Genomic DNA, 12,220 nt, shown 5'->3' with positions numbered 1-12,220 from the left:
CCCAGACTACATAATTCTCTCTCTCTCCCTCTCTCTCTCTCTCTCTCTCTCTCTCTCTCTCTCTCTCTCTCTGCCCAGGCTACATGATTCTCTCTCTCTCTCTCTCTCTCTCTCTCTCTCTCTCTCACACACACACACACACAAAAACAGAGATTACTAGAAAATAGCAGGAAATAGCTTCTTATGATAAATGTCTTGTAGTGAACAAGGTACTAATATACAGTGAAAAATATTCCCAGTAAGATGGCTCTTCTACAGTCAGAACTTGGCGTGTAATACTAATATACCTCCAACAAGCACATGAGGCAGTCAGTGCTGTATTCCTTACATAGAGGAAAGCCCACAACAGTGGCACCTCCATAGTTCGCAGTGATACAGGCACCTTCTGTGTTGTTGCTTTGTTTCCCAGTGTACAGTGATGATCTGCCTTGCACCTATGCTGCAAGCTATAGCAAACAGCAGTTGATGCTATTTGGTTTAACAGATGCCTAGGAAATGTAGTCGCTGTCAGAGGGGTCTTTTAATTCAGATGGAGAAAACATGGACTGTCAAGAGCTGAGTAGTAGCCAGTGCATGTGTCCTGCTTCAGCTTCATGACATTATTATTATTATTATTATTATTATTATTATTATTATTATTTTTGGTTTTTTTGAGACAGGGGTCTCCCTGTAGCCCCAGCTGCCCTGGAACTCACTATGTAGACCAGGCTGGCCTTGAACTCACAGAGATCTGCCTGTGTCTGCCTCATGAGTGCTGGGATTAAAGGCGTGTGCCACCACGCCCGGCATCGTGACATTCTTTTACAATTTATTCTAGGGTGTATTATTTTTCTGTGGCATTTCAAGGGATTTCCCTGTTAAGAAGAATTGGAAAGCACAGTGTAGTGTTGCTCTGCCCTCTGCTGGAGACAATGCTGCCTTTAACTGCATAGTCACACTCTTGATAGGTTATCTTGAGAGCTACATGACAAAATATGAAACAACCATTACAAGCCCGGTGTCGTAACATAATATTAAGTGCATGAAATGAGAGTTGCTGTGACTTCAGTATAATTTAGTCATTAACGTCTATTTCACTTTCTAGGTACCACTTAAATTTTGTCGGGGGTGGAGGGGTAATTAACGTTTCTTTTCTCTCAGTGTAAAAAGATATAGAAATGAACCTAAATAAAGGACGCTTTGTTAGTGGGAAGCTGTTGGAGGCTGAGACTAGCTCAGTAATACTTTTCCTAGCAAAGGCAAGGTCCTGGATTCAGTCTCCAGCACTGAGAGGAAAAAAAAGAATATTATTGGGATATTGTGTGTATATTTTGATACCTAGTACTTATATCAAGGTGATTCTCTACATTTCTTAGCTTAAATTCATTTTTTAAATTCTACACTTAAAATATTTATTTATATTTTTGTCAGGTTCAGTTATTGGAAGTGGAAAAATCACACCTTCATTCTCAGTGTGAAGAGCTCAAAACTGAAATTGAACAGTTGAAATCTACAAGTCAGCAGATAGGAGCAGATGTTTCTACTTCAAGTAATATTGAGGAGTCTGTGAATTACCTGGATGGGGAAAGGTAATGCTGACTGAGGCTTTTGCTGCGCTGCATGTGTGGGTAGCACATTGGTCATCTCTTAGCATACCTGCAGTGGTGCAGTTCTGTCAGCAAGTAGTGAGTGTCTCTGTGGGCCCAGAACCCCGCTCTGGTCTGTACTCAGCACTTGTTCAGGTTGCTGTCACCTTAGGCCTATTTAGTCAAACAGGACTGTAGAGGGGCAGAAATGGCGTGGATGATTTCAAAAAAACGAAAACTGGCTGGGTGTGGTGCTGTAAGCCACCACACCTGGGAAGTAGACAGGTGAGATCTAGGCCGGCCTGGCCTACATAGCAAATTTAGGGATAGGGAGACCCTGTCTCAAAAAGACAAAAAAAAGTAAAGAAAACTGAGCTACATCTTTCAAGATGGGGTGAATTTGGCCATGACTATGACATGCCTCATTAAAAATGGCCCTGGGACATATTTTTAGCACTCCCTGTTTTATCTCTTTAGGCTTGGGGTTCTGTTTAGTTTGGAGGCTTTTTATTGATAATGGTGGTGATGGGGCTTTTGTTGTTTGAGAAGAGGGTCTTGACTACATAGCTGAGGCTGGCCTGAACCCCCTAATCTTTTAGCTTAAGTTTTCAAACTATTTCATTAAGCATGTTTATGGACATAGACAAGACTAAGTAAATAGTACATATATTCTTTGACCAAGGGTCAAAAGAAGTCTTGACCAGTGTTTCTGAAAAGTGAGATAAGCGTCTATTAGACTGCTCTTAAAAATGGGCCCTACAGCTGGCTGTGGTGGCTCATGCCTATAATACTAATCCCAGCACTTGGGTGGCCGAAGCAGAGGCAGGCAGATCTCTGTGAGAGGCTGGCTTGCTCTACTTAGTAAGTTGCAGGTCAGCTAGGGCTACATACGAGATCCTGTGTCAAAAACAAAAACAGAAGAAGGCCTGCTGCCATTGGTTGGATTAAACCTGTTCTAAATTCCCAGAGGGTTCTCTCACACACTAAATTTTGTGCAGCATTTTTTTTCCCTCCTTTTTTTCTTTGTGGTTTTTCTTTTTTAAATATTTTTTGACTTTTATGTGTCTGAGTGTTATGCTTGCATATAGGTAAGTGCACCCATGTCATGCAGTGCCCATGGAGGACAGAAGAGGCTGTCGGATCCCCTGGAACTGGAGTTACGGGCAGTTCTTAGCTGCCATGTGGGTGCTGGGATTCAAACCCGGGTCTTCTGCAAGAACCAGCGTTCTTAACCCCCAGGCCATCTCTCCAGCCCCTGTTGTTGTTGTTGTTTTTTTTTTTAATATTTTATTATTTTTATTTTATGTTTATATGTGTGTTCTCTGCATGTAGGCAAACACACCCATGTCAAGCAGAGGACAGAAGAGGCTGTCGGGTCCCCTGGAACTGGAGTTACGGACAGTTCTTAGCTCCATGTGGGTGCTGGGATTCAAACCCGGGTCTTCTGCAAGAACCAGCGTTCTTAACCCCCAGGCCATCTCTCCAGCCCCTCTTTGTGGTGTTTTGAGCTAGCCTCATATTCTGTAGCTCAGCTGTCCTTGAAGTGATGGTGTTCCTTTGTCTCCACCTCCCTAGTGCAAGAATTACAGCTATGAACCCCATAACCAGCAAGGAATTTTTTTTGGCTCAGTGCTTTCCCAGTGTGATTCCATTCTGCATGTGGGCAGTGACACTTGACATGTGGCTAGTCTGAATGCACGTTTGCTTTAGGTGGAAAATGTGCACTGGCATGCATTGGTGGAAGAAGAAAAAAATACGGGACTGGAGAGATAGGTCAGAAGTTAAGAGCACTTGGTGATTTTATAGAGGACCAGGGTTCAGTTCCTAGGACTCACTTGTGGTTCACAACTGTAACTCCAGTTCCAGAACATCTGATGGCCAGCTTCTGGTCTCTGAGCACCAGGCATGTACATGACACATGCATGCTTGCATACAGACAAGATAGTCAAATACATAAAGTAAAAATTTGAAAAAAATACCTAAAATGCTTCATTAAAAACAGTTTATTAGCTTGGCATGGTGGTGCACGCCTTTAATCCCAGCACTGGGGAGGCAGAGGCAGGCGGATGTCTGTGAGTTCAAGGCCAGCGTGGTCTACATAGTGAGTTCTAGGACAGCTGGGGCTACAGGGAGACACTGTCTTAAAAAAAGACCAAAAACAAACAAACAAAAAAAACCAGTTTATTTTGATTATATGTAAAGATGAATGAATTCAGTTTCCGGACTTTTCTTTTAGGCAGTGTCTCACTATTATCCCAGGCTTGCCTCAAACCCCTGGTACTCTTCCCTCAGCTTCTCAGATCCTGGATTTGAGGGCGTGTGCCACCTCTTCTTCCTTCCTTTTTCAATATGGCTATTGAAATATTTAAAATAGAATGTAAAACTAGCATTATTTTTCTTGGAGAGTGCCAATAGGCATTTGAAAATAGGAGTCCAAAACCAGGTATAATGATAATACCTGGAATACTAGCACTTTGGAGAGGGAGGAAGGAGGATCATGATTTCAGGGCCAGCCTGGGCTATGCTGTCTCAAAGGGGTAAAAATGCATCTATTTGTTATGTTCTGTAACAGCAGGAAGTAGCCAGAGACCATCAAGACTGGGTCGGGGGTAGTGGGTTAGAGGACTGTACTAATTACTTGTCTGCTTTTCATATAAGTTAAGGCCTTGATTATATTAAAGGGTGTATCCCTCATAGAAACAGGGTCATTGTAACTTCTAGACTACAAAGATGTAATTTGGTTTTGGGTTCCTCATTGAAAAGGAAAAAGCAGGTCATGGGAAAAATGGCTGACCTGGAAATGAGAAAGAGTTTACCACAGGTCCAGTGGAATCTTATAAAATATACAAAACGCCGGGCGTGGTGGCGCACACCTTTAGTCCCAGCACTCAGGAGGCAGAGGCAGGTGGATCTCTGTGAGTTCAAGGCCAGCCTGGTCTACATAGTGAGTTCCAGGACAGCCTGTCTCAAAAAGACCAAAAAATAAAATACACAAAACAAATAGGCCTTATCGGTATAGTGTCTCACACTTGTAATACTAACAAACCAGAGAATTCCTGTGAGTGTGGAGCCAGCTTGGGCTACAGAGAGACCCTATCTCAAAACACCAAAAAGATGTGTTGAGGGTAGAGGGGTGCCCAAGCACATTTTTCTGCTTTGCCAACCAAAGATGAGCATTTTGATAGGGGTGCACAGATGTGTAACCCAGGGCTTCATACATGCTAGGCAGGCCCTCTTACTGAGAGCTTATATTCCTAACTCTGGAATTTCTGAGGATGGAATGTTGACATTCATAAACTTGGATGGATTCATATTTCCATAATACAGAGTTTCCCAATATCTTCAGCCAAACAGTGTTCTCTTTAATGCATGACCTTGAGCATGTAATAGTGGTGTCCTAGTTTGATTTCTGTTGCTTTCATAAAACACTTCTGACTAAAAGCAACTTGGGGAAGAAAGTTTATGTGGCTTACACTTCCAGGTTACAATCCATCATTGAGGGAGGTCAGGGCAGGAACCTTGGAGGAATTCTGAAAGCTGAATGGCCACCTTATGCTTAACTAGCTAGGACCACCTACCTGAGGAATGGTGCTGCCCACAGTGAGCTGGGCCCTCCCACATCTATTACTAATCAAGGCAATTCCAGACAGACATGTATACTGGACCAACCTGATTTAGGAAGTTCCTTGCCTGAGGTTCCTTTTCTCAGACTAGGCTGTCAAGTTGACAAAGGTAAGGAGGACAAGTAGATTTTTATTTATTTTTTTGCAGTTTAACAAAGCTTGCTTAACATTATGTAACCCAAAGTTTTGCAAGCAAGCTTTGGACCACAGAATGTTTTTCCTTTTATACACAGACCAAGGAGCAATTCATGTTACTTTCCGCAGAGGAAAGATGGTATTCAGAAGGATGGATTTTTCTTTTAGATAAGTGTTTTCACTAGCCTATTGCTCTTTCTCTAGGTGAGCACAAATTGGAAGTGGTGTCTTCTAATTTGTATATTTTGCTAGTCAAGGTTTTTTCAAGTCTGCAAATTAAAAGTACAAGTAGAAACTAAACTGAGCTACTAGTTTTATGAAACATTCTACTTGGATTCAGTCTGGCATCTAATGATACATCTCCCAAGGGAGGCTTTGCTTTTCATTTAACTCTATAACTGCACAGAGATTTTCATATTTTCACTTAAAATTTTTTTTTGATTTATTTTTATTTTACGTATATGAGTGCTTTGTTAAGTGCACCACATGCATGCATTGTCCATGGAAGCCAGAAGAGGGTGTTGCATCCCCTGGAACTGGAGTTACAGACCATTGTGAGCTGCTGTGTGCGTCCTGGGAATCAAACTGGAATCCTCTGCAAGAGTGGCCAGTGCTCTTAACTGCTGAGCCATCTCTGCAGCCATTTCCACTTTTAAGTTCTGCAGAAGTCATGTGTATTGTAACACACTGCTAATCAGTTCCAATACTTGTCTTTGCAGCCTCAAGCTTCGGTCTCTTCGAGTTAATGTAGGACAGCTGCTTGCTATGATTGTGCCTGATCTGGATCTTCAGCAAGTCAATTATGATGTTGACGTAGTGGATGAGATTTTAGGACAAGTTGTGGAACAAATGAGTGAAATCAGTAGTACTTAACTATATGTTTCATGTGAAGGAAGGAGTGTGTGCTCTGTTCTGGTTGTACAGCTTTCAGAATGTAAAGTTTGGTTTGATAGGTGTGACAGGTGACAGACTGAAAACCATACCTTCCCTGTATTCTATGCATTCAAGTGTCACAGTTACTGTGAACACAAAACTTTTGAAATAACCTGTGAATTGTTGGTATTGAGCAGCTTAGCAGCTAACTTAGGATTCTCTTGAATGTAAATATTTGTATTAAGTCCATACATATTTTTTTATTGCCCTAGAGACTTTGGTGTTTCTCACCAAGAGCTTTTCAGGTTGTTCCTACGGTTTGTGCAATTTTCTGGTTCCCTAAAATGTATTTTTCTCAAAATTGAGGGCTGTGCCATAATGTAAATGGAAATAAATGTTGCTACCTTGATGTCCTTTTCGCTGAGCTGAAGGAAGGTTTGGAAGTAACATAATACTCCAACAAGAGTCTGGTTAGGGGAATTGAACATTAGTGCTTTCTGTAAACTCCTGTCTCCTGGAATAACTTTATGAGAGTAAGCTAAGCAAAACCCAGCTTCATTTTGCCTGGCGTCTTGTGCTGAGATTGCCAGTTGTCAAGCACAAAGTGTTTCCTGGGGAGAGAGAAGATCTTCACTGTAAAGTATTAAAAATATCAAATGACAACCATGTTTACTTTGAAGCCCATTTTTGACTGTTCATTCAGCATGAAGTGGGCACAATAATTATTTGATATTTCTTTTTGTGAAATTTCCTGTACAGATTTTTGTAGGATTACTGCAGGTTAATGTGAGTTGGGGAAGACAGTCTTTCTCAAACAATACTGCATATCTTTTATCATATTATAAGTGTTTTATATCCTAGAGTTAAGCAACAAACTGGCCTGGGATTAGAGTATTACATGCCATAAAATATGCTTTATGGGTCTCATGTTCTGTGCAATCTTGAAAAGAGGTGGCTTTTTATTAAGTGTATATAATTCAGAATATTTTCCACAGCTGAAATGTATGTTATTTTTTCCAAAGCTTTATCATTACTATTTATTTTTACTTTTGTTTCTGAAAACTCAGTGCGTACTCATTTTGTGTGTATGCTTAATTACACATCTGTCTTATATGGTATTGAGTTTTTAAATGTGTATTATCATCTGGAAAAGCTCAAATAAATGAAGTTTGTTCTTATTTGCTTGGTAAAAGTAATTGGAAGTGTATTTTTGGTATGCAACTGATTTTCTGTCTAATTGTAACTGCCTACGATTTAAAATACCTTGTAATAAAAATGTACAATGACAACTCTTCAGACACTTTTAAAGACTTCAGTATTAACCTCAGGTTATTAACTAAAAATGTATGCAGTAGATCCTTAAGCTGATCTTATTTTTACCATACTAATTACGTTATGCTTTGAAGATTAGGACATCCTCAGTAAGTCTGAGCTCATTCTGAGAGAGAGGGGGGTGGAGTGGACAACAAGAAGAAAAAAATTTCTTTGTTATTTTTCAGGTGCTAGGGATTGAACTTAGAGCCCTAGACACTCTACCACTAAACCACATCCTCAACCCAAAAGGTTTTCTTAGTGTGAACCATTTGGTCTTGTCAAAATGCCAACACCTTCTCTAAGTTCCAGAAGTTATGTGGGTATTCTTCACGCCGGAGTTCTTTTGGGAAGTGCTGTTTTCCTTTTGGTTAGTTCTGTGTGTTTGCAGAAATGTGCTTCATTCCGTCATTCTCTGCCATACAGGGAAAATTAATCATAGAATCCCTAAAGAATTTGCTTGCAAAACTGACTCTTTGATTTACATATTTTCAACAATATTTAACAAAATATTGACAAAATAAGAGACTGAAAAGATAGTTAATAAATGTAACCAGAACAGCATGGGCTTTCATGCGATACATGATACTAGATTGCATGACCTTGGTTTTGTTAATAAATTTGTCAAAGGTAGTGTTGCTTTAACATTTATTCCTTTAAAACAAAACAAGTGCAAGAAAGGTGGCCAGGACAGGACAGACTCTTACAGACAGAACCCACTTTAGGTCAGCCAAGGCCATGAGGTCAGTGGAAGCTGAGACTTCTTTTCATAGGAGTGGCATGGCACTTCTGTGTCCTTCCTTTGGACCTCAGGTTCCTCCTGTGCTTCCTGCTGGTGACATGGCCCATGGTCTCAGATGTCTTGATTCTTAATCTTCAGTCCTTGAACCTTTCAGGCATTGTGACACAAGGTTGTCATTTACAAAGTTCGTGTACAAGAACCACACAAAAAATTTGAATCACAAAAGAAATCGATATTTCAAGTAAGTTTACAGTTGTGTATTGAGCTACAAACATACAGCTATTCTTGGGCACACTGGCTGCACCAAAAACTGATCTGTACTGGTGATCCTCACCACTGGGTGCAGAATAGAATCATCTGGGAAGTTCTTAAGACTTTCAAAGTAAGTCTATGTCCGATTATTAAGTCAGTCTTTGGGGCTAGCCCTGGCTAACAGGTTTTGGAGGGGGTTCTTTGTGATAAGGTCTCTCTGTGTAGCTCTGATTGGCCTAGAGCTCATTGGGTAGACCAGTCTGGCTTTGCACTGGTAGAATCACCCACTTCTGTCTTCCAACTGCTGAGATTACAGGTGAATGCCATCAGGCCTGGCAATGAGAGTATTTTTTAATAATTGCCCAGTTAATGCCGAGCCCATTCTCTGTTGTAGCCTCTGTTGAGGAAGGCAGGTAGAGAATGCCCCAGTTGGAAATGTAATAGAAAGATAGTATAAAGGGGATACATGGGCTCCCCAGTGCCTCTGAAGGCAGCCACCAGGGCATTTTGTATGTGGCTCCAGAAATTAGCTGCACCCAGTTACATTCATGTATGTATTCAAGTTGTATCTCAAGTTAAAGGTCCTATGTCATGAAGTTGGTAACATTTCAGTATCCGCGAAGGGCTGGAATTGTACCACCACCAATGAAGTCCCAGCTACCTCTGTGATATGAGTATGCTTCTCCTTCCTATGTTCTTTTCTCTTTTGAGACAGACTCCCTTTAGCCCCAGTTGACCTGGAACTTGCTGTGTAGACTGGGCTGGCTTCGCTCTCAGACAGGTCTAACTGCCTCTGCCTTCTGCCCCCTGCCCCCTCCCTGAGTGCTGGGACTGGGGTTAAAAGCTGGCACCATAGCGTCCGGCCTCTTCTTTACTTTTGCTCTGTTAGGGGTTGGAAACAGCCTTGCAGATGCTGTTTGTCTTTTGACATATGACATATAACAAATACTATGAATGGGGCTGGAGAGATGGCTCAGCAGTTAAGAGCAATGGCTGCTCTTGCAGAGGACCCAGGTTCAGTTCCCAGTGCCTATATGGCTGCTAACAACCATCCATAACTCCAGTTCCGGGGATCTAATGCCCTCTTCTTACTTCCGCAGGCACTGCACAGCATGGGTACACTTAGGTGCAGGCAATACACTCACACACAATTTAAAAATATCAGCCGGGTGTGGTGGCGCACGCCTGTAGTCCCAGCACTTGGGAGGCAGAGGCAGGCAGCTCTCTATGAGTTCAAGGCCAGCCTGGTCTACATAGTTCCAGGACAGCCGGGGCTACAGGGAGACCCTGTCTCAAAAAGACCAAAATATATATATATATATTAAAAATATTTAAAAACAAAAAGTTATTTGTACAGGGACTGGTGATAGATCAGTTGATAAAGTGCTTGCCTTGTAAGCATTAGGACCTGAGTTCAATCTCCAAAACCCATTTAAAAAGAAAGGCCAGGCAACATGCTGGGGAAATGACTCAGCAGTTAAGAGCTCTTAATGTTCTTGAGGACCTGAGTTTGATTCCCAGCACCCACATCAGGCCGCTCACTATACCTGTAGCTCCAGCTCCAGGAGGCTCTGGCCCCTCTGACCTTTGCAGGTACCTGCACTCTATGCCCACACACACATAACTGAAAATAGTAAAAATCTTTTAAGAAAGAAATGCTAGTTGTGGTGTTAAGTAATTATAATCCTGCTTGGCCAGTGAGACATCCTGTCTCAAAAACAACAGAAACCAGAGGAGCTCCTTAAGGAGCTCCAGCTAAGGTTGATCTCTGACCTCTACATAATGTTCACACAAAGTGCATGTACACAAACACACTGACAAAAAGGTATATCAAATCCTTCAGGCTACTGAGCTTTGTTATTCCGGAAGGGTTCTTCATAGAGACTTAGGACCCTCTCGAATCTATTGATTGTTGAGAAGAACAATCAAATTGGCTGACCTTGACCTTGCCAGGGCTTTTAAAAAAATCTTTTAGTTGATTGTGTTGAGCATTTCATACGTGTATATAATGTATTCTGATTACTCTCTCCCTCTCCTACCCTCTCTTAATCTCCCTACCATCCTTGTCCTCATCCCTGTCCTCATTCCTGTCAATCCCTCCCTCAGATTCATAATCTTTGGTTTTGTAACTCATTTAGTTTAACCAGGGCCACCTGTATGAACTATCCATTGAAGCCTGGTGCCGGGGTGGGGGTGGGGGGAGCACCAGTGGTACACAGCTGAAGGCAGTGGTTCCCCCCTTTCCCATTCTATCAGCAAATAGTTCAGCAGTGAAGGGTGGGGCCTTCTGAGCCCCTCCTACCCACACCTGACTTGGCAGGTCTGCCCTGTACAGAGCCAGTTCAGGTACTTGAAGCTGCTGTGAGTTCATGATTGCAATGGCTGTCTTGCCCAGAAGATGACATCTTACAGCCCTTTTCCCTTCCTCTGGCACTTACTCTGTCCGCCCCTCTTCTGGAATGTCCACTGAGCCTTAGAGGGTATGGTAGAAATGTCTTGTTTAGGACTGAACTCCCAGCACCTTATGCACCCAACAAGTCTGCATTTACCACTGCTCACTGGAAGGAGTCTTCTCTGATTAAGGATGAGAGTTGTCTACGGATATAAACCTAAATATTTAGAAGGCAGCTTGAAACTGTCAATTTAGCTAAACGGTATTCATTTCCCCACATGGCCTATGATCTCTCCATGAGTTTTCTGACCAGGTTTACGGTACCAGGTGTGGTTCTCCTCCTGTGGAGCAGGTCTCAGATCCAATCGGTAGCTGGTGATCCCCCTGGCAGCAGTGCTACTGTCGCACAAGTGGGCACACCTTGCCTTTGCCAGCTCTTTTCGTATGCCCATTAGAGTACGTATGTGGGAGGTCATGATGGGTGCGAGCTCCAAGGGCATGGCTGGGATCTGCTGGTTGCACTGCTTCTGTTGGTGTAAGGCACTGTATTTGCAGAACTAGAATTTTCCATGGAGACTCAGAAATTGGTGAGCTCTTCAGGCTTTTCAGAGGTTGCACATTCCTAATAATGAAGTGATGTCTTTACAGGAGTATAAGGCTATGCTCCCTGAGTGGAAACCAGGAAGCTGGTGTCCCATGTCAAAAATATGGATGAAAATGGCTTGGATTTCCTCTTGAAAATGTTAGTAATGAATTCATGGAAAAATGAGAATGAAAACCATTTTTAAAAAAGATTTTATTTTAATTTTATGTGATGAATATATGTGCACCTGTATGTGCAATGCCTGCAGAGGCCAGAAGAGGGCATCAGATCTCCCAGACCTGTGGCTATGAGCTGTCATGTAGGTGCTGGGAATGTCCTCTGCACCAGCAGTCAGTGTTCTTAACCTCTGAGTGATCTGGCCAGTCCCCTGAAAAACCTTTTGATGATTTGGACAATCAGATGATGAAAATGTAACTTTCTATCAGAAAGTTTCTACATGCCAGATCAAGGATGGTGTCTTAGTTTCTTATTGCTGCAAGAAAAACACTGACCAAAACCTGGGGAGGAAAGGGTTTATTTTCTCTTGCATTTCCCAGGTCACAGTTCATCATTGAGGGAAGTCAGGGCAGGAAACTAAATGCAGAAACCTGGAGGTAGGAACTAAAGCACAGACTATGGAGGATCGCTGCTTACTGGCCTCCTTTATTTTTATTTTTATTTTTATTTTTTAAATTTTTTTGGTGTTTTTGAGACAGGGTTTCCCTGTAGCCCCAGCTGGCCTGG

General features: G+C 42.1%; 1 protein-coding gene across 2 annotated transcripts in view; it reads left to right on the top strand.

Annotated features, from left to right (window-relative positions):
- Morc3 (MORC family CW-type zinc finger 3) overlaps positions 1-7,492 on the top strand; it is a 57,416-nt gene extending 49,924 nt beyond the window's left edge. For both annotated transcript variants that reach the window (XM_008835909.3, XM_029564867.1), the window contains exons 16-17: positions 1,411-1,568; positions 6,043-7,492. In XM_008835909.3, coding sequence (XP_008834131.1) covers positions 1,411-1,568; positions 6,043-6,196 — 312 coding nt within the window. In that variant the 3' untranslated portion in view covers positions 6,197-7,492. The remainder of the gene's footprint in view (positions 1-1,410; positions 1,569-6,042) is intronic.
- Positions 7,493-12,220: the final 4,728 nt, after the last annotated feature.

The sequence above is a fragment of the Nannospalax galili genome, unplaced genomic scaffold (genome assembly GCF_000622305.1).
Source record: "Nannospalax galili isolate Female #2095 unplaced genomic scaffold, S.galili_v1.0 scaffold136, whole genome shotgun sequence".
Taxonomy (NCBI): Eukaryota; Metazoa; Chordata; class Mammalia; order Rodentia; family Spalacidae; genus Nannospalax; species Nannospalax galili.
The sequence above is the reverse complement of the archived record's forward strand: the minus strand, read 5'-3'. Positions and strand labels throughout refer to the sequence as shown.